Source organism: Rattus rattus, chromosome 3 (genome assembly GCF_011064425.1).
Source record: "Rattus rattus isolate New Zealand chromosome 3, Rrattus_CSIRO_v1, whole genome shotgun sequence".
Classification (NCBI taxonomy): Eukaryota; Metazoa; Chordata; class Mammalia; order Rodentia; family Muridae; genus Rattus; species Rattus rattus.
In genome coordinates this window covers 207141287-207164031 of record NC_046156.1, presented here as the reverse complement: position 1 = coordinate 207164031, position 22745 = coordinate 207141287, and the positions used below count along the sequence as shown (strand labels likewise).

The window sequence follows — 22745 nt, the reverse complement described above, 5'->3', positions numbered from 1 at the left end:
ATATTTATCTGAAAAGAAATATGTGCCTTCCAGCCAGGATCACATTTAAATATACCTAATTGTTGAATTTTCTTCAGCGTATCCTGCCTGTGACCTTGGGGATCTAACTGAAAGCATTTTTTCATGTTGTCATGCGGAAGCAGAAAAGGCGGTTCTGCCCACAAGGGAAATGGGGGCTTCAGTTTGATAGGAAATGTCTGTTGCTTTACTCTCTGATATGCACCTGAATAGATGACACAGCGCTGATTGCTTCCGTAAAAGTGCCAACAGCTAAAACAGCTCCTTCATTTATTCTACATGGATTATTCATTGTTCGGATAATAAATTTGTTGGAAAATATTCATCACATATGTGCTTTTTAAAGTTGTAATCTGATTTGTCACAGTGCTAATGCGAGGCTCTTCCATAAGAGACCCCGATTTTCTACCACTAAAGAAAAGTGCCTGCCAGACACAGACCTATTTTAAAAAGAGGTTATTTAATTAGTTATTTTTATTTCCAGCGAGGCTGAAAATATACTGTGGGGAATCATTTCATTTTCATTCATTACAGAAGCCATGGTTTATATTTCCCCCAGGCAAAGAGCTTTATCTGACAAGTTGAATGCTTTAGTGACAAAAATATCTGATGATGGATATGGTATTAAGAAGATGCCAAGTGACGTGATGCTTTGAGTCACTTTCCTTAACTGTATGATTAATGGCTGTGCCTATGTGTGTGTTTATAATTTTTATTAGTGAACATTATGCATGAGAAATATGAGTAGCTTTTTTACTCAATTTTTATTTCTTTGAGATGAATAGATTTAAACCTGTCTGAATCCATGGCATTTGTTTAGACCATGAGTCTCTAGGTATTTACAGTAAAATCTATTTTACCCGTCCATGAATTTTGATCTCAGCTCTGTTTAGCTGCAGTAAAACAACAAGACGCACTCTACAGTTCACTGAAGGCACACTGGCCGCAAGACATGCACTGAGCTCCTACTCTGTGCCATCCCTAACCTTTGAGCAAACCTGTAAGCGAGTGATCTCCTTTAGTATAAATATTCTGTGTTATTCTGATTATGGTTATGTAGATGTTTAAAAATTAAAGATACCAGGCTCCTGCATAAGCCATGGCACTGGGGCTTCCTCAGTGTTCTACACTAACCCAATGTGCAGAAAAACTGAAAGAAAAAAAAAAGACCAATGGATTAACAGAACCCTCCAAAGCTTACGTAAATTCTGCTAGGTCACATATTGGTAAGTCATGGCTGTAGGGACCCAAACCAAAAATCCCTAGCTTTTCAGGGAAAATAGTCAGTGAAGAAGGCATACTCATGCTCAAACCTCTGCTCACAATACACAGCCCGTTTTGGAACGTCATTCCCTCACACACACTCTCAATAGAAAGGCAGTGAAGGGAAGCTAGCAGTAGAGAATTTTCCCAAACTCAATGAGGCACTTTACATACATGTAAACTTTCGTGAATTAAATTATAGTCAATTATTTCTTTGTTTTCCTTTTCCTAACATACAGTTATGCACACTTAAAACCTCTTGAATCAAAATAAGCTGTTTCTATTTTATTGTGTTCTTTGCAGATTTGGTTTAACGGAGAAGACAAATTTATAAAATACTATGTTTCCAAGGGCATTTTAGTACAAACTCTTCAGGATAATTTAAAATTCACAGAGTTGATTATCTTTCCTATAGCTACAGGGTAATTGGGAATTGAAGAGACTATCTAACCAATGATGTATTTTGTCCTAACAAAAAGGATGCATTTGCATCCTTGTTTCTCTTGCTGTTTATCTTTCTATTTGAAGTAGTAACTATGCCTTTTGATGAAAAGCTTGAAAATATTGTGCTTACCATTTTTATGCATTTTACTTAAAAAAAAACTCTCTAAGAAAAGCAGATCATGTTTCCTTTTGTTCAGGATTTTCCAGCGGTAAAAATGATAATACCTGCTGCATTTCAGATTAATCGTTCTGTGTTTGTCTTGATGGTGCTACCGGGATCCTAGCTCATTATATTAACATAGAAGGGTAGCTAGCTGGTATTTGTAAAATGCAAGCTTCATGATAGAACCCCGTTTTCTCTAATTGCACAGCGAAAGAGACATGAATCTCTTTGTCTTCAAAGGAAAGCCAGGTAAACATACCTGAGACACCAGAGGCTGAGGTCGTAAGATCTGGAGTTGAAACTTAGTCTAGACAACAAAAGAAAACAGTTCTCAAAAACTAAGCAAATACAACAATAAACAGTATGTAAGAAAGCATTTTCTAAGTGTCACGTTCTAATATTTTTCAAACTTGATATGTGTAATATACCTTTACATGCTCATAAAAGTATATTTATCTGCTTATTCATTAAACTGATTTATAGAGCAATACTGTATTGGGCCGCAATATACAGAAAATAGCTTTTAATTCCATACGGACATTTCGTTGCACATATCCAATGCGCAATTTCATTTGAGCAGCTGAAGATTTAAGTCTGTATTTAAGACTTGAAATGTGTGCCTGTCCACTAAAATATAGGCATTACTAGCACAAGTTCCAGCAATTTCTCCTTCCAATAATGTGTCCAACAAAATGTTTAACCCAGACAACACACAACCTTAGGGTCTGCTTTATTATTAAAAGTAATAAACTTGAAAAGAAGCAGAAGTCGAAACTTATGTTTCACCAGCCTGCTCTCTACCCATCACATTGTAAAACAGTTCCAGTGTGAATCTCTGCTGAATGAAAGATAACGTTGGAGAAGCTAGCCTCAGCTCTCAAAATTCATAATAAAACTGTTACTCGATTAAATTCCCCAAGAATGTTCTTCCCATAAAACTAGTAAGCCGTTCTGTGTTTTAGTAGCTTTACATTTATTATGCTCAAAATTTCATTGAATTATCCCCTTCAGGACTACGAAAGGCATTGTAAATTCCATATGCAAAACTTTATTGATACTGTCCTCTGTGGGGATGCTCAATTTACATGTGGATAGTCTGAAAAAATGTCTCAGCTGCATCCTGGAAACCTCGATATACATGTATGTATGTGTATACCTATGTACATATGTATGTATTCATATATCTATGCACAAATATATGCTTAAAGAAAAGGCACAGTTGAGACTCCTAACTTCCAGGGCTGGCATTTGGAAGAGGCTTGTTATTTTATAGCATGCATTTGCCTCCCTGGCCAAAGGCCTAGGGTAGATGCTCTCACTAAAAAGGACGGAACAGCCTCGGTCCTTTTTCGTTGCCTGAACCAGCCCTACTAGTTCTCTGGACTGTAGGTAACAGCCAGTTTTCTGCTTTAAGTGAAGCAAACATTTCTTCACACTGTAAGACAGTATACATGGAATAGATGTTTCTAAAATCCACATGAGCTCATCGTTACCTGCACAATTTTAGATGCTGCTGTGTTTTCAGAATTCACCCCACGATCCCCACAGTAACTAGTCTGCAAGCTCACTGTGCTGCACTGTGCTATCTGCACTGTGCTAGCCTGGCTGACCTCTTGCCTTTCATTTGACCTCTAGAATATTGAGACATCACATGTGACCTGAGACAATATCCAGTAGGGAAAAAAAAAGTGTAAAAATACTGTACAGGATAGATATAGCTGATGATTAGACTTGGACTATGATTTATCTCAGGAATAAAAATCATTGCTTGGTTTGCCAATAATACTGCTTTATAGCTAAGCTACAGAAGAAATGCTTTGTAAAACTCATCCTGATATACATCTGAGTAAAGATAAAAATAAACCAGAGGTGTGACAATGTGTCTTCACCATAGGTTGACCATTTTCACTCACCATTCATGCTCTCCCCCATACCCCTTTAGCATTTTAATTTGACCTATTTCCACTGTTGAATCTGTATGTGAAGATGTATTCTTTGCAAGTAAGCAATAATCAGTATAAATCTTCAGGTGTTTTGCTGCAGGAGTTTGAGTATCTGATGCTTCTTGCCATCCTGTCAGCTTCAGAACTGGGGAAAGACGCATACTTCACTTCGAATGCTATTCTTCTGCATACTTCACTCCGAATGCTATTCTTAGTACCAGGTCCTGAAACCATGCCTATCACCTTAAAAGCCCATGCTGTGCTTCTGATTTAGAAGCGTGCACTCTAAACACACTAGGACACACTTTTTTTGTCTTCCTGCAGCACTCTTTGCAGTGATGAGATGGTTATCATTGTATTGTGCTAAGTTCTATAAATTGTCACAGCAAGAATGTTGGTTACTAGGGAATACTAGGGAGCATGGACTCTTCTACTTATGGGACACCCAGCATGCCTCCTCAATAAACATGTACTTTAGCTTTGAGGCACAGTAAAGGGCGATTTCCTGTTATAATTCAATGTATTCATAGTCTTAACATTTTCCTTAGTTAGTTAATTGAAACTAATAATATATCATAATCGACTTGACGTAAGGCAGGTGAGAAAAGCATGCCCACACTTTACAAAACAAGTAGCTAGACAGCTGATAATTGAATCCATAATATTATGTAGGTTTCATTTTAAATTGGCATTTCCTCTACCTCCAATTTTATTATTATTTATTGTAAGTTCTCAAGCCCCAGAAGAAAATAAAAGCATCTTTTTTTTTTTAATTTTGTCAACCACTTAATCTGGTGAATCCTTGGGGTGATAATATCTGTATTGGGGTGATAATATCTATATTCAGCAAATTATTCCATTTCAAAGAAAGGAGAAAGCTATAATTCCAAAAGCTGTAGCTTTTTTTACATTAGCTCTGGAGATGGAAAGATGCAAATTTGTAAGGTATTGTGCTGTGTGTTTCAAAAGTATATAGCACATAGACAGAGCTTTAAGAAGTATATGATCTCATTCATTGGTCTCATAGAAAAAAATATACACAAATAGTTGTTTCCCATCCTTTAACAAGGGCACTTCCTGCTCTGTTTCCAATGTGTGACAATAAGTAAGTACAACTCTTAATAGCAATTGGAGGAATAATTCTTAGTGACCCATGTAATAGAACCACATCACTCATGTTTATGAAAAATAAAATAGCATAGGCCTGAACTAAGCAATGCGTCTGATACAAAGAAATGTGAATGTCATATGGACTCAAAATAAGCTTAATTAAAAAACGGTTGTGGTGGTCGTACTGGAGAGTTGCCGAGGTGTATGGTTTGTGCACCAGTGCAGATAAGTTCTCGCTTGTGGAGGGAAACATATGTTGTGAAATAGACCTTTCCCTTTAAGGTTCTTATAGAACAGCGTCCCTGAGCGCTTTAGATAGAAGAGAAGCGGGAATGGGCCTTGGTCAATGGTGGGTACAGGAAAGGCTACTCTGTGTCTCTGCACCTTCGCGTTCCCACTCCATGTCCTAGGAGGTCACTTTCATCCTCTCTGCCTCCTGCAGCCAAATCAACATGTTCATGCTCTTTCCCTGGGGTAAGTCTTCTTCTGGGCTCCTGTCCTCCCTCCACCTCTTGCCCTGTTTCTGCTCACACTACTTCCTAAAACCAGGGAAATGATAACATTGAGAGAAATCAAATCAAAGCCTTGGAGGATTGGGTGTCTTCAGAAAATAAACCTTTCGAGATTCTTTTAACTCTCTGGCCAAAATGGAAGAAAAGGAACAGTCTAGATCCCTTCTTAGCACTTTAGGGCCAGGTCTCAAGGCAAGGAGCATAAAACAAATACTAGGAATAAATGAAAGCTCTGCTACAAGTGGCACAGCAGGGAGCTTCCATTTGAATCAGCATTAATTTCTGCAGAATTGGAGGTCAGCAGCAATCTATTTACCAGTCCTCGCGCTCAGCACAATTACCATGCTATGCTAAGCACAGCAGAGCATTGGCTTGTATGAGAAGATGCCCAGAGGAAAAGAGGACTGGAGATGTTTAAAACAGATTTGTTTCTTCCAAGGCTGTAATTTGAAATCCTTTCATTCTAAAGATGTGCCTGTATACCGCGATGGAGCGAACGAAAGCCCGGCATCCCCGTTACAATGTAGTCGTGCATCTCACTTACTGGAAAGGCTTAATCAGCACAGGGAAAAGCAAGATGTCAGACATCTTGAGGCTTTGCTTACTTGTCAGCTGCAAGATCGATAGAATGCATATACCATTCCTTGCCACACTCCACAGAATGTGTTTGCAAAAGGAGAATAACTTTACTCTGGAGCTATTCTCCTCACATTGTACAACACTCGGGAGAGGACACTTGAATCGTGGCCCCAGCTGGCTCAGCTGCTCCTGTTCAACCTGCCAGGTGACATCATTCTCTTGCTCAATGGTGTTCATCGAAACAGTAGGCCTTAGGGTCAGGAGCCATTTCCAATCCATTCAGACAACGAGGAGTATAGTTATTTTAGGGACTATGTAAATGAGGGCTGAAGTCTCCACTCTTCAATGAGTTCATTAATTTAGGTGCATTATTATATCTGACAAAAACAAGCACAGAACAAGGATGTATGAACAGAACCTCACAGCCAGCAAATATAGACTAGCATTTGCCCTCCTGTAGTCTCCGTTTAGCTACAGAATTCAGCTCTGATCACACTGCTGCTGAACTTACTATAGACGTTCTGATGGGGTACTTCAGAAGCCGTTTATAATGCTGCTGACAGCTTGTTAAAGAGAAGATCCTCCCACTACCAGTCTCACTGAAGCTCTTCCTCCTCATTGAGAGTATATAGAATTTTTAGAGGAGGCCTCTGAACTTTAGAACATACAAATAAAAATGACTTCATTTTAAATGAATTACATAAATAAAACTTTGCAATGACTCCTACAATTTACAAATTTTATAAGTAACTCTTTTCTTTAAAAACAACAGTTTCATCTAAAGATACTTTTATGCTATCATTAAGTTTATGGCAGATATGATGAGAAATAAGATCCCAGCTTACAAAGCCTAAATCACACCTGTTGGTGCAGTGGACACGCAGACACAATAAAGACGCATGGTTTGGAGGCCTCAGGAGCATGCTTGAGAATCAGAGCATGTTTTTTCCTTTCAACATTGTCCCTGTATCTTGGGTGATGGAAGAATTTGGATCAGTGGGGTATGCAGGTGAGACAAAGCAGCGTCATTCACTATTAATCCAGCAGTAGTAATCAGCTTTGCTGCATTTCTTAAGAGGAATTAAGTTTAATGGTTTTATATGTTAAGTTCAACATGTGTTCCTATCAATAAAGATGGCACTATCTTTGTCATGTGTAACCTGTGACAATAGGGTCTGCTTCCTCCCTCCACCATTGTGTCACAAATCATTACTAGTTCTACCAAATCTTACTTTTGAAAGTTTATAACTCGTCCCTCTTGCTAACCACCTTTTGGATATCCATTTTTTCCACTGGGACATGAACTATCTCATTATAATTCTGTCATCTCTAATAAATATCTCCTTAACTTTATAGTAGGAATGGTCAACATGAAATGAGACTATGGCCATAGAATATTTCACAGCTCTACCACAGATACAAGCAAACTCTTCGGTCTTGTATCTCTACTTCTTCCCGCCAGCTCTTCACTACTCCCTGCTAATCTATGCTGCTTTAGTGACACCATATTACCTCTACTTCCCTTATCATCTCAACCTATCTCTTCTTCAGTTCTCTGCTAGCTCCCAATATTTTCCAGGAATATTTTCCTCAAACCCAAGACTGGGCTATGATTCCCTCTCCCAACAATTCTCTTCATGCAACATAACCCCATTACACTCAACAAATAAAAATTTATTTTGAGCTCTTCTCTGAAACCAAATTCTTCCTGAAAAAGAAGGACTGTAAAGATACTTAGTAGTTTCTTCTCCCTTCTTTTTCAGTCACTGCATTTAGAGTCATCTTCCAGAAAGTCTACCTCTGATCATCTAAATCACTGTCAATAGTCTTGATAACTCCTATTCTTTTCTCTCATAGTACTTCCCAGGTTGTAATCATTTCTTGTCATTTATTTGTTTATAGTTCATATTACCACAAAAGATGTTAATTCTTTGAGAACAAAGTTGGTTTTTTTTATGGTTTGTTCATTCTATTGTATGGACACAACCTAAGAAAGTACCTAGCATGTTGCAGCCTTTAAATGGATATGTGTTCTCAAAAGCTTGTCCAATTAATGAAGAGTAGATGGATTTTAGACAGATAAGCACATAACAGGAGTTCAGTAAATGAGTCAAACTTGAATTGGTCTATGATAAGTTCATCAGGTTTCTCTAAAGGAGAAGAATTAATAGAATGAATAGGTATCATATATATGTATGCATTCAGAAATATGTATTCAAACAATATATATTCACACACACACATATGAGTTCATGAGGCTAGATGCCTTAGTCCCAATCTTGTGTTGCAAACATGGAGGTTTCTGGAGAACTACTGGAGCTTTGTTGTCACTAGCAAGTTAGAATTCTAGATCTATGTTGGAGAAGGAATCTGTATCAGCAGCAGTGGCATCAAGTCCAATGAACTTGTCAGCAAGAGGGCAGGCCAAGTGACCAAAAGGTGAAATGAATAATCCTCCTTCCATTCATCGTCCTTTGTCATCTGGGCTGCTACCAAAAGATGTGAACTCTATCCGGAATGGGTGTTGGTATGGCAATTAAGGCAATCTGAACAGTTCCTCAGTCGAGGCTCTGTACTTCGGTGATTCTAACTTATACAAAGTTGATTTGAGAATCAGCCATCATCCTATTTGTAACAAATTAGCAGGGTTCAGGCCACTGACTGTGTCCAGCTAACGTTTTAAAGCTTTGGCGAATGCTAGTGCACAGTAGTCTCTGGGACCACCCTCTTCCTTCAACAGTCACCTCTGGACCTAACTGTCATTCTCACACTTACTATTTCAGTACATCTCATTCTGTGAGCACTTTTATATCTATAGGCCCTAGCAATATTCTTTGTATTCCCTTGGTGTTCATTCCACTATCCTCTTTGAAGAGAATGTGATTTCCCCAAATAAAGCAGCAGTGGAAGAAACATAATCTCTGAAGAATCACTCTATGTTCCATATCCATCTTCATAGGATTCGCTTCTTTTTCCATGTCTCCTCAGTTATGAAGTAGTGTGATGCCTCTTTTCTCCTTTAAAGAAGTTCACTGAATATCTTGTGCAAACACTCAGTCGGGTGTGACCTTCAAACACAGAGTTGTCATTCTATGAGCTATTTAAGAATTACTGTTGCATATTTTGTTTTTGTTTTCTAGTAGTGATGGCAATACACCCATAATATATTTGAAGCATCTTGCTCTGAATTGCCTAAGGTCACTTAATCTTAGGTCTATAAACATTTTCATTTTGAATTGTAACATCTTCCTTTATTATTATACTGTTGCATTTAATAGGGCAGTGGGGAGCACAGGCTAAAGAAAATTAGATTCTTAACCGTTTATGATGATGACATCCATTTGTTTGTGATCCCCATCATTAGGGTAGGAAGCTGTTATTGTGACAATGTGTCCTTGTGGGGTACATGCAAGGTTTGAATTTGCTCATCAGTTTCCTGTTTACCAAAAAATGCTTCAGTAGCTGTGTTCAGCACCTATTTATTGAGCAATTATGCATAGAAAGATGTTGTAGTGGATAGTTCTAGTGCTGTTTAAAGAGGACTAAAGACCAGAATCTCTTCAACTGGGATCCAGCTAAAATGAAAGCTTAAGGACATTATAGAACAATGCAATGTATTTACAAATGAAAGTCATATTTTACTCTTAGCACCTCCACAACCCATAGATTGAGTTTAATCATAATCTCAAGTAGAAAAATAACATGAGTTTGGAGAGATGATTCAGCAGTTAGGAAACACATGCTGTTCTTAAAGAGGACCCAGCTTCTATTCCCAGCACCTACAAGATAGCACACAATTATTTGGAACTCCAGTTCTAGGAGAGGACTTCTGTAGCCACCATGCATACACACACACACACACACACACACACACACACACACACACACACACACACAAACACACAGAGACAACACACACACGCACACGCACACACACATACCTCTCTCTCTCTCTCTCTGTGTGTGTGTATGTGTGTGTGTGTGTGAGCATGTCTGTCTGTGTGTGTATAGTATTTTTTAAAAGTTAAAGAAAACATCATCAAGGATAATTAACATGGAGAAAATAAGATGTTACCTTTCAGATTCAGACTTAATTGAACAATTCCTCACAATTTAGTTTATAGTGCTAGATTTTCTTATATATGTAAGTGACATAGTAGAAATGCAAATGTTGTAAAAGATTATTCTGAAGAAAGCCAGCAATATGGATTTGCAGATTGGTAAAAGCAATGCTTATAAATGACATTAAAATGTGCTCCCCCATTTAAAAATACTTAATAGACACAAATCCTTTATGAATATAAAATATGAGCATAAATTTTAAAATTTTTGTTTTCAAATGAATGACTGTGCGACTAATGAGAGGTTGTCATAGGTTGGAAGCCACAGCTTCCTGTTTTTTATAGTACATAAACTTTAAAAAGTTATGAAGTCTAAATTAGCTACCACTATGAACTATGCTGGTTTCAAGAAACAAGTGAAGATATTTAAGCAGAAATTTGCCTTCAATATTGCAATCACTGAGCATCCAAAATGTGAAGAATTCTACTGCATATGTCTGTTCCCAATTGTCTTACACTTCATTGCTGTGAAGACACATCATGATCACAAGAAAACATTTAACTAGGGTTGGCTTAGAGTTTCAGAGGTTCAGTCCATTATAATCATGGTGGGAATCGTGGCAGCATGCAGGTAGACATGGCGCTAGACGATCCAAGAGAGTCTATGTCTTGATCTGAAGGCAGCTAGAAGGAGATTATCCTCTGCTGGCAGCCAGGAGGATGGTCTCCTCCTCACTAGGCAGAGTCTGAACATAGGAAAAGACCTCAAAGCCTGCTTCATCAGTGACACATTTCCTCCAACAAGGCCATGCCCACTCAAATAAGTGCACACCTGCTAATAGTGAGACTCCCTATAAGTCAAGCATTCAAACACATTGGTTTATGGGGACCATATCTACAAATCACCACACTGAACTGACTAAAGGTGGTGAACACAGAATTGATGGATCTTCAGAACCTGTTTTATGAAACTTAAATGAAGATGGCAAACAATGAGTAGAATTTCCTTGGTACCCTGGGGTCCACCCTTAAATTAAACTAATTTAACTTCTTCACACAGTCAACTGACAAATGTGAAAGAACTAAAAATGTGATAGTAACAAAATGAACATCATTTCTTTGTATTCTTCTTATGATAACTTGAAAGTTCACAGTGAATTTTGCTGGTGTGTTGCCTAATAGACAGAGTAGGTAGTTTAAGAGTAATAATTAAAAGGACCCACTGGATAGTATGATTGAAAATCTAGACTCTTTTTTTCAGAGTGCCAAAAACACTATCCAAAATGGTATAAGTTCTTTAAATGTGCATTCCTAAATTCCATTCAGCTCTTGTTAAGGCTGCCATGATTTTAATTGATCAGGATAGGCCCTGCAACAGTACCAATCTCTTTAGTTGTTTAATATAAACAGTCTGCAGTAAAGAACCTCTCTGCCTTCAACATCTTAGTATCCAAACATTATACAAAGAACAAAAGGGTCATTGAGACTCTTTTAATGGTGTTTTTCTTTCAGTAATTACTTTTTAATGTTTGATACAATTAAATTATTCTCCACTTGTGTTTCCTTCATTCAAACCCTCTGATATATCCCTACCTCCTCTGTCAGATTCATAACTTCTTTTTTCATTAAAAAATCTCATGTACAAAAATGTATATGTATTTGTACATCCCTAAAAAAATAGGTATAATCTACACCACACAGGTTCTCAACCTTATACACAGAACTACAGCCAAATAATGTTGATATTCGGCAAAAACTTAGGCTCCTGCAGGTTTTATAACCCAACTAAGAGTAATCATGAATGTTTCATAGCCCTTTATGAAATCTGTAAAATTCTTAAGGCTTAAAATGTGAAAGAAAACAAAAGTTCACAGAATAAATATTTATTTAAGTTTCCTAGTGTTTAGTGTTGATGAATATGAACATTAGTTTACTATGCAGTTCCTAACACTATAATTATAAGAATGATTGACTTCTTAATGAGACATACACTTCTTTAAGATAATGGTATACAGGTCGAATGCATGCAAAAATGAGCACTCTATGTTGATATAACAATTTTAAAAAAAATTCTCAGCTGAGGAATATTAAATGGCTGCAAAGCACCTAAAGAAATAGTCAACATCCTTAGTCATCAAGAAAATGCAAATCAAAACAACCCTGAGATTCCACCTAACACCAGTCAGAATGCACAAAATCAAAATCTCAGGTGACAGCAGATGCTGGTGAGGATGTGGAGAAAGTAACACAACTCCCAGATGTCCTTCAACAGAGAAATGCATAGAGAAAATGTGTTAAATTTACACAATGGATTTTCATTCAGCTATTAAAAAATGACTTCATGAAATTCTTAGGCAAATGGATGGAACTAGAAAATATCATCCTGAGTGAAGTAACCCAATCACAAAAGAAAACATATGATATGCACTCACCAATTTTAGCCCAAAAGCTTGTAATACCTAAGATACAATTTACAGAAAGCATGAAACTCAAGGAGAAGGAAGACCAAAGTGTAGATGTTTCAGTCCTTCTTAGAAGGGAGAACAAAATACTCACAGGAAGAAATATAGAGACAAAGTATGGAGCAAAGACTGAAGGAAAGGCCATTCAAAGACTGCCACACATGGGGATCCAATCCACACGCAATCACCAAACCCAGTCACTATTTCTGATGCCAAAAAGTGCATGCTAACAGGAGCCTGATATTGCTGTCTCCTGAGATGCCCTGCCAGAGCCTGAGAAATATAGAGGCGAATGCTTGCAAACAACCATTGGACTGAGAACTGGGTCCCCAGTGGAGGAGGTATAGAAAGGACTGAGGAACCTGAGAGGATTTGCAATCCCATAGGAAGAACAATATCAACCAACCAGACACCACAGAGCTCCCAGGGACTAAACCACCAGTCAAAGAATACACAGGGCTCCATCCACATATGTAGCAGAAGATGGCCTTGTAGGGCATCAGTGGAAGGAGAGGCCTTTGGTCTTGTCAAGGCTAGATGCCTCAGTGTAGAGGAATGTCAGGACAGAGAGGCAGAAGGGAGCAGGTAGGTGGGGGAGCAACCTCATAGAGGCAGGGGTTGGGAGACAGGATAGGGGAGTTTCTGGAGGGGAAAACAACCAGGCAGGGCAATAATATTTGAAATATAGATAAAGAAAATATCCAGTAAAAACTAAAAAAAAAAAAAAACCAGAAAAAAAGAATTTTTAGTTGTTCGTTTCAAAGAAACCAGTTTACATTTCTAACCTCATTTTTTCCAAAAGAATGTGATAAACCACTTACCCATATTTTTATTCTTAAAGTTTTAAGACAATTTGAGAAATTTTAGTAATTTTCAAAAAGCTGTTTAATGGATTGAGCAAGGATTAGAAAATGATATGGTCATTTTTAATGAAAACTGTGACCAATGCGAAACAACAAGGAATAAATTAATCATAATTAATAAAGTAACTAAATTATTTAAACCTAAACTAATCTTGGTAGTCATCACCAATCAAGCTGATTTATATATATATATATATATATATATATGTATATATATATATATATTGACATTAATACTGGCAATGTTCGCTATTCACAGGTTCATGGATTCATATAACACATTGTAATAGATATCATAGTAGAATTATGATCTGCATCATAAAAATTTGGGCACATGGAATGTTAATGAAGGTTTAAAATCAAGTACAAGTTTTTACTATATTATCATTTTATTACTTTTGAACTTTAAAACTAAGTTTAAAATAAGTGAAATTGTGTGAACTGTAAAATATATATTTGTCGTGTTATTTTATGACTTCAACTTCATTTTTAATTTGAAGAACTAAACACATTTGAAATATAAGATGATATTATCTTAATCTTAAATCTTAGCAATTTAAATTTGTATTAGGAATTTTTAAAGTTCCAAGTTATACAATTGTAGAAAATTTTTAGATGCTTAAAATTTTAAATACATGGGCTATGCATTCAGAATTGTAAATTTTCACTTAAAATATTTGAGATACCATTTTAAGTTTATCACATACTCTAAGTATAAAAATGCCATATGTTCTGGTTCATAGCTATGTGTTCTTTTAATAAAAATATTCAAACTATATTGTTTCCATATTTTAGATTTCATAGTAACCATTATAAGTTTCAACAAATTTCTATATTGAGTTTTTATGAAAGCATGACTCACTTATACACATTTAAGTTGGAAAGTTTGTAAAAGTGAAAAACGTTAGTGTCACAGTAATTTTGACTCAAAATTCAAATGTTTTCTTGTCAAGAGAAAATTATCAACAAATATTTCTTAAGCACTAAAGAATCCTGAGTCTTACTAATCTCTGTGAATATGAAATATGAAATAGGATTTAATTCTATGTCAAGGATCCAGTATAGGCTTTCTAAAAGAAGTTGCTTTCATTGATATAAGTCACAATTTAAGACAATATACTTCCACAAATCTAAATCAAAATATAGGAAAGATAAGATTTTTAGAAGCCAGTTACAAAGCACAGATAGCAGAAAGAGCAGAGAGGGTCACAGCTACCAATCACTATTTGTAAATGAGGTAATCAGTAACAGACCTGCCAGCTGGGCAGGACTGAAATGGTTTGTGAGTACAAAGTAAGCTTATTTAAACACTCTTGTTGCAAAGTCTGGCACCCTTATGATTTCTGATACACACATATTTTTTTTCCTGATTTCTTTCCAGAATGCTCTGGGCCATTGGGAATTGAAGGTGGGATCATATCTAACCAGCAAATCACAGCATCATCTACCCACCGAGCTCTTTTTGGACTCCAGAAATGGTATCCCTACTATGCTCGGCTTAATAAGAAGGGCCTTATAAATGCCTGGACAGCTGCTGAAAATGACAGATGGCCGTGGATTCAGGTAACAGAGGGATCAGACGAAGCCATTTCCCAAAATGTCAGAATAATCATGGAAGTACATTATGGAGAATTGGCTGTGATTCTTTCTTATACTTAAAATACGATTTAGTTTAGAATAAAACTGGTTCAAATTTCTGAAAATATGTGAAGAACATGCACATTCTCTGTCTGAAAATGTAAAAAAAAATCAAGACGAAAGCAGGTTTAGCAAAAATATACTCTTTTAAGTTATATTAAAGAAAGAGATTTTTATCATTTGCATAAGTTTATTCATAATGTGTTAATATTTAGCAACAGATTCTGAGACAAAAAAAGTAACAATTTCATCTGTGTAGTTTTTGTGAGAAATAGTTTCCATGAGCAAATAAATATAAAGTGCACATCAGATCTTGATAATATCCAACTGTCTGCGGAACACCTTTTACAAATGAGAGAATTTTAATTCATCGCGCCCTATATCCTCATTGGCCAGCTGATCTTAAAACAGAAGAAAACAATGCAATGATCTATTAAATGTTTTGCTGGAGAAGAAACATCATAGCAAAACTGATCACCCATATTCTGTCCACTTAATCTTCCTGAGCACTCAAGTAAAAGCAGAAATTAGCTGTATTAGGAAGACAGAAAAGGTGATATGATTTCTGTGAAATGTTATTCTTTTCTTTATGCGATTCCTTAAAATAGTCACTATCTAACAAATCAAAATGGGAGCAGATGCTAAATGGGAGAAAAGTCCAGTATTCTGAGGATCAGGGTAATCATGTTGAAACTACATGAAGTCAGGAAATTTTTGATATAAAGTGATTTTGAAAATAGCTTCAACTGGTCTAGATTTTCAAGAACAGCATAATCAAGGACAGTACATAAGAATCTAGCAAATAGCATGTAGAAAATCAAGACAAGTGCGTTATTAGAGAAATTCATTTAAATCCAGTGTGAGAGTTTGCAAATGCTGTAGGGTTATTCTAAATGGTTTCTGCCACATTTTGTTGCCATGGAGTCCTCTGAAAGAATTTTATTAGATAAATAATCTTTATACCATAATTTGAATCAGAGAAGCATGAAACATTTTATTTTACATTATTAAGTATAACATATTTAAAGATTTATCTACAATCATTAATAGCAACAAATTTATTTTGTCGTTGAGTAGAAAGACTTTCCTACTTCACAACTAAGCCAAATTCTTCCAGTGGATGTCTTTGTTGGGGTCTCATATGTACATTAGCTACATCTCATTTATCGTCACAAAGATAAACAGTTGCATAAAGTACATTTTTTTTGTTTGTCAATTTAGGTTGGTCTGCATTTGTTGACATTAACTCAGAAGTTACAAGACTATTTCACTCTGTGGCTACCTATGCACAAAAAGTACCAGATTATAGCAACACTATATCTATAACATGTTGGCAGCAAATGAATAAAAACCCACTTAGGGTTTAAAATTTATATATTATGAAACACCTATGTATAATCTGATACTGATCTTTCTAGACACACTTTAGCCCTTCTACTTGTCCAGTCTCAAAAACTTCTATAGAACTGCAATAAAATAACCCTTAAGAATAAAATATAAAAGTACACATTAAACATAAAATTATATTTAAAATAAAACACAATATACAAATTAAAGTTTATTTACAGTTTGAAAATTTCATATATGAGTAATGAGTTTCATATTTACATGATTACCCACCAATTTTATTTGTTTTACAATTCTTCCCATCTGATTGCTTCACAATTCATGGCCTTTATTCTTTAATTTGAATAATTTCATATATAAGCATAATAGTTTAGAAATACAGTTTGTTGATTTTATTTTGTGTTGCCCATCTGTGTTGCTCATGGCTGGCCACTCGGTATTGGATAACGTATCTAGAAACTAGTCCTTGGGGAAACTGATTCTCCCTCTTTCACAATGGTTAATTGCTAATAGCTCGTTATCCAGGGATGGCGTCTTGCAAGATATCCTCTCTCAATGTAGACAAGCAACTTGGTGTGGTCACTTTCAGGTCTTCCTTCTTTTTGACAACTATATTGTTGAGATATTATGGGTGCAGATTATTTGACATATAAAGAAAACATTATCTCCCATGAGATGTTCTGAAACTCTTGTTCTCAGAATCGTTCTACTCTTCCTTATGGGAATCTTGTAAAACTGTAAGTGTATTGGACACATGGTATATGTATTGAACATGTCTGGACATTCAATGGATTGTTGTTCTTAGTCTTTTGACCAGTTGTGACTTTCCACAATAGTCTTTGTTTCAGAAATAAATGTCAACGACGAGGGGTGAAAACTGAACTTACCTGTTGGTATAAAGATAAATATTGAGAATGTAGTTAGGAACTCTAGTGGTTTAGGGAATTGGTAGCAGAAGATTCTTTCCAAATTTCATGGCCTCGCCGGCCACATACGCACTGGGTTAAGCATCCATTACCAGACATGTATTCTCTCCTCCTGAATCCAATTAAATGGTTGTTGGTCACCTCCAGGACATAAATGCTGCTATAGCTAATTGGGAATATCTTGAAGTTCAGGTCATTATTTTGGTTCCATGGCTTGTAGATAGTATAGCAAGTTTGAGCCAGTGTTTTTTTTTTTCTCTCTCTCTCTCTCTTGGAAGCTTGCATCTCATTTCTAAAACCACAAAAGCTACTCCTCAGGCAGGAGGCATGCAAGGTGATCTGAGCTTGATTTTTCTACGTCCTTGCCCAAGGTGTCTTTAGCAGTCAGGTCTTATCTTCAGTTTCTGGGAAGAAACAAGGGCATAGGCAATAAACTGTATTTCAGGGGTTTTGTGAAGTCACCTGACAAACGTACTAGGATTTTGGCTAATCTATGGCTTTTTAAGAGCTCTTTATCACCTTGAATTGTGTACCTTGATTAATGTGCGTGTGTGTGTGTGTGTGTGTGTGTGTGTGTGTGTGTGTGTAACTAAATCATTTTCCATGGGTTTTTCAAACATCCTAGTGCTATTTGTCCTTTCTTCCCTCTTCCTCTGTATTGCCTCTCTCTCCCTCCCTAGGTACGTCCGGCACCTATTTCCTCATATTTTTTCCATAGAACCTGTATCCTAATATCCTCCTCTCCTTCCCTTTGCTTCCATCATTTCCCATTATTTTCTTGCTTAAATGGCTTTTCCAGGATAAACATTCACATGTAAAGATTTAGAGCTAGGATCCACAAAGAAGAGAGCATGATTGTTTGTTTTTAGGGTCTAGGTTAATTCATCCAGTATATTTCCATCTTCAAATTTCATTTTAGTTTTCTTTATCTTTGAGTATATATCATATGCTGTAAATGTACCACATTGTCATTACCCATTACTTAAAGAATATTTAACTTTTTCCCATTTCTTAGCTATTGTGAATGAAGAGGCGATGAGTATGGCTGAGGAAGAATTTGTAGAGTATAATGTTGGTTCCTTGGGCCAAACTTAAATATACTCAGCATTTTTTAAGTTAAAATATTTTCTTTTTTAATTTATCAATCATTTGTTTACATTTCAAATGTTATCCCACTTCCTGGCCTCCCCTCCACAACTCCCAACCCATGCTCTTCTCCTCCACTTTACCTCTATGAGGGTGCTCCCCAACCCTCCCACCCACTCCTGCCTCACCCCTCTAGTACCCCCTGTGGCATCAAGCATCCACAGGGCCAAGCATCTTACTTCCCACTTATGCCAGATGAGACACTCCTCTGCTACATTCGTAGCAGGAGCCATGAACCAGCCCTTGTATACTCTTTTGTTGGTGACTTAATCCCTGGGAGCTCTGAGGGGTCTGGTTAATTGATACTGGTTGTTCTTCCTATGGGATTACAATTCCCTTCAGCTCTTTTAGTCCTTCCCCTAACTCTTCCATTGGGATCCTCAGGCTCAGACCAATGGTTAGCTATGAGTATCTACATCTGTCTTAGTCAGGTGCTGGCAGAGCCTCTCAGAGGACAGCCAAAGCAGGCTCCTGTCTGCAAACACATCATGGTATCAGCAATAGTTTTGGAGTTTGGTGTCAGGGTGTCAGGGGATGGAAATCATCACATTGTGGGGCAGTCTCTGGATCGACTTTCCTTCAGACTCTGTTCCATTTTTGTCCCTACATTTCCTTTAGACACAGACAATTCTTGGTTAAAAATTTGAGATGGGTGGTGGCCGCATCCCTCCACTGGGAACCATGTCTATCTACAGGAAATAGACTCTTCAGGTTCTATCTCCCTGCAATTAGGTATTTTGTCTAAGGTCATCCCTATGGGGTCCAAGGATCCTCTACCATCCCTGACCTCTGGGACTTTCTAGTGGTTCCACAAGTTCCCCAACCCGCACTGATACTTGTTCCTATTTATTCTCCTGGCCCTCTGGACTTCTCTCTTGCCTCTTCCCATATCGGGTCCTAACCCTTCTTAGCCTTCACTTTGCACTTAGGTCCCTCCCTTCTTCTCCATACCATGTTTATTTTGTTTCCCCTTCTAAGAAGTTTTAAAGCCTCCATGTTTTGGCCTTCCCTCTTGTTAAGCTCCATATGTTCTGTGAGTTGTATCATGGGTCTTCTGAACCTTTGAGCTAATATCAATTTATCAATGAGTGCATACCACGTGTGTTTTTTGGAATCTAGGTTACCTCACTCAGGATGATATTTTCTAGTTCCAACCATTTGTCTGCCAAGTTCCTAATGTCCTCATTTTTAATAGCTAAGTAGTATTCCATTGTGTAAATATACCACATTTTCTGTATCCATTCTTCTGTTGAGGGACATTTGGCTTAATTACAGCCTCTGGTGATTATAAATAAGGTTGCTATGAACATAGTGGAGGCCCTGTTCTTGGTATATGTTGGAGCATCTTTTGAGTATATGCCTAGGAGTGGTATAGCTGGACCTTCAGGTAGATTTAGTTCCATTTTTCTGAGGAACCTTCAGATTGCTTTCTAGAGTGGTTTTACCAGTTTGCAATCCCACAGGCAATGAGGGAGTGTTTCTCTTTCTCCACATCCTCACCAACATCTGCTGTCACATGAGTTTTTGATCTTAGCCATTCTGACTAGTGTGAGGTGGAATCTTAGGATTGTTTTGATTGGCATTTCTCTAATGACTAAGAAAGTTGAACTTTAGGTGCTTCTTTGCCATTTGAGATTCCTCAGTTGAGAATTTTTATTTAGCTCAATACCAAGGTTTTATTGGTTATTTTATTTATTTACTTTTTGAATGTTATCCCTCTTCACAGTTTCCCCTCCACCAACCCTCCATTCCCTCCCCTCTTCTCCTGCCTCTATGAGGGTGCTGTGCCACCTGCCTACCCACTCCTGTCTCAGAGCCTACCCATTCCCACTTTAGCACCCTAGCATTCTCATAGGCTGGGTCGTTGAGCCTCTGTAGGACCAAGGAGCTCCCCACCCATTGATGCCAAATAAGGCACTCCTCTGCTACATATCCAGCTGGAGCCTTGGGTTTCCATATTTTTACTCTTTGGTTGGTAGCTTAGTCCCTGGGAGCTCTGAGGGGTCTGATTGGTTGATCTTGTTTTTCCTATGGGGTTGCAAACCCCTTCAGCTCCTTTAGTGCTTGCCCTAACTTCCATTGCAGTCCCTGAGTTAAGTAAGACATTTGGCTGCAGCTATCTGCATCTGTATTGGTCAGGCTCTGGCAGAGCCTCTGAGGGGAGAACTATACCAGATTCACATCACCTAGCATTTCTTGGCTTTAGCAATAGTGTCTGGGTTTGGTGTCTCTAGGTAGGGCAGTCTCTGGGTGGCCTTTCCTTCAGTCTCTGCTCCCCTCTTTGTCCCTGCATATCCTTTTGACAGGAGGAATTCTGTATTAATATTTTTGAGATGGGTGGGTGGCCCCATCCCTCAACCAGAGGCCATGCCTGTCCACCAGATATGGTTTCTACAGGTTCTATCTCCTGTTTGTTGGGTATTTTGGCTAATGTCCTCCCCATTGGGTCTTGGGAACCTCTTAGGTCCCTTATAGCAATCTTGTTTATAATGGCCAGAAGCTGGAAGAACCCAGATGTCCCTCAACAGAGAAATGGAAACAGAAAATGTGGTACATTTACGCAATGGAGTACTATTCCGCTATTTTGAAAAATGACAAAAATTTGAAAACAAATGGATGGAAAGTGAAACTATCACTCCAAGTGAGGTAGCCCAATGACAACAGAACACAAATGGTATATACTCACTGATAAGTGGATATTAGCCAGAAAAAAATGAAAAAAAGAAGACTTGGAATACCCATAATACAACAAGGGAGAGAGGGGAGTGAGGAAAAAGGGAGACCAGTTCAGATATGGAAGGAGATAGGGGAGAAGTACAGAGGGTCAGGATTTTGAAAGAAGGTCTGTAGGGGAATGGGAACAGGGAGTAGGCACTAGAAAGTCCAAGTACTGATTTTTATATTGGTTGATTTGGTTTTCTGGAGTCTAACTTCTTCAGTTCTTTGCATATTTGCCCTCTATTGTATGTAGGGTTGGTAAAGATGTTTCCCAATCTGTAGATTACCATTTTGTCCTAGTGACACTGTCCTTTGCCTTACAGAAGCTTTTCTGTTTCATGAGGTCCCATTTGTCAATTGTTGATTTTAGAGTCTGAGCTATTGGTGTCCAGTTCAGGAAATTTCCCCTGGCCAATGAGTTCAAGGCTCTTTCCCACTTTCTTGTCTATTACATTTAGTGTATCTGATTTTATGTTCAGCTTCTTGATCCACTTGGATTTAAGCTTTGTTCAAGGAAATAAATATTGAATCAGTATGCATTCTTCTACATGCAGGTTGCCAGTGAGACTAGCACAACTTGTTAAAAATGTTGTCTTTTTTCCACTGGATGGTTTTGGCTTCTTTATCAAAGATCAAGTGACACAAGGGTATGGGTTTATTTCTGGGTCTTCAATTTTATTCCATTTATCTACCCGTCTGTTTTTGTAGCAACGCCATTTGATTTTTATCACTATTGTTTTCTAGTACAAGCTTGAGGTCACAGATGGTGGTGATTCCTCCAGAAGATTTTTTTACTATTAAGAATTGATTTTGCTATCCTGTTTTGTTTTGTTTTGTTTGCTTTGTGTTGTTATTCTAGATAAAGTTGAGAACTGCTCTTTCTATCTCTGTGAAGAAATGAGTTGGAATTTTGATGGGGATTGCATTGAATTTGTAGATTGTTTTTGTTCTTCTGAGGTCTTTGATTTGCTAGGTTAGAGTTACCCCAAGATATTTTATATTATTTGTGACTATTGTAAAGGGTTTTGTTTTCCTAATTTCTTTCTCAGCCTGTTTATCTTTTGAGTAGGGGAAGGCTACTGATTTGTTTGAGTTAATTTGACATCCAGCCACATTACTGAACTTGTTTTTCAAGTGTATGTGTTCTCTGGTTGAATTTTGGTATTGCTTATGTATACTATCATAGCATCAGCAAATAGTGATACCTTCATATCTTCTTCTCCAATTTGTATCGTTTTGACCTTCTTTTGTTGTCTGGTTTCTGTAGGTAGAACTTTTAGTACTATATTGAATCAATTGAGAGAAAGTAGCAGCCTTTTCTTGTACCTGATTTTAGTGATATTGATTCAAGTTTCCTCCATTTAATTTAATGTTGGTTGTTGTTTTGTTTTATATTACTTTTCTTATGTTTACATGTGTGCTTTGAATTCCTGAGGTTTCTAAGTCTTTTAACATGAAGGGATGTTGTATTTTGTCAAAGGCTTTTTCAGCATCTAATTAGATGCTAATGTGATTCTTTTCTTTGAATTTGTTTATGTAATAGATTGTGTTA

General features: G+C 37.3%; 1 protein-coding gene across 2 annotated transcripts in view; it reads left to right on the top strand.

Annotated features, from left to right (window-relative positions):
* Edil3 (EGF like repeats and discoidin domains 3) overlaps positions 1-22745 on the top strand; it is a 498350-nt gene that overhangs the window by 294852 nt on the left and 180753 nt on the right. For both annotated transcript variants that reach the window (XM_032899069.1, XM_032899068.1), the window contains one exon: positions 14800-14981. In XM_032899069.1, the coding sequence (XP_032754960.1) occupies positions 14800-14981 (182 nt within the window). The remainder of the gene's footprint in view (positions 1-14799; positions 14982-22745) is intronic.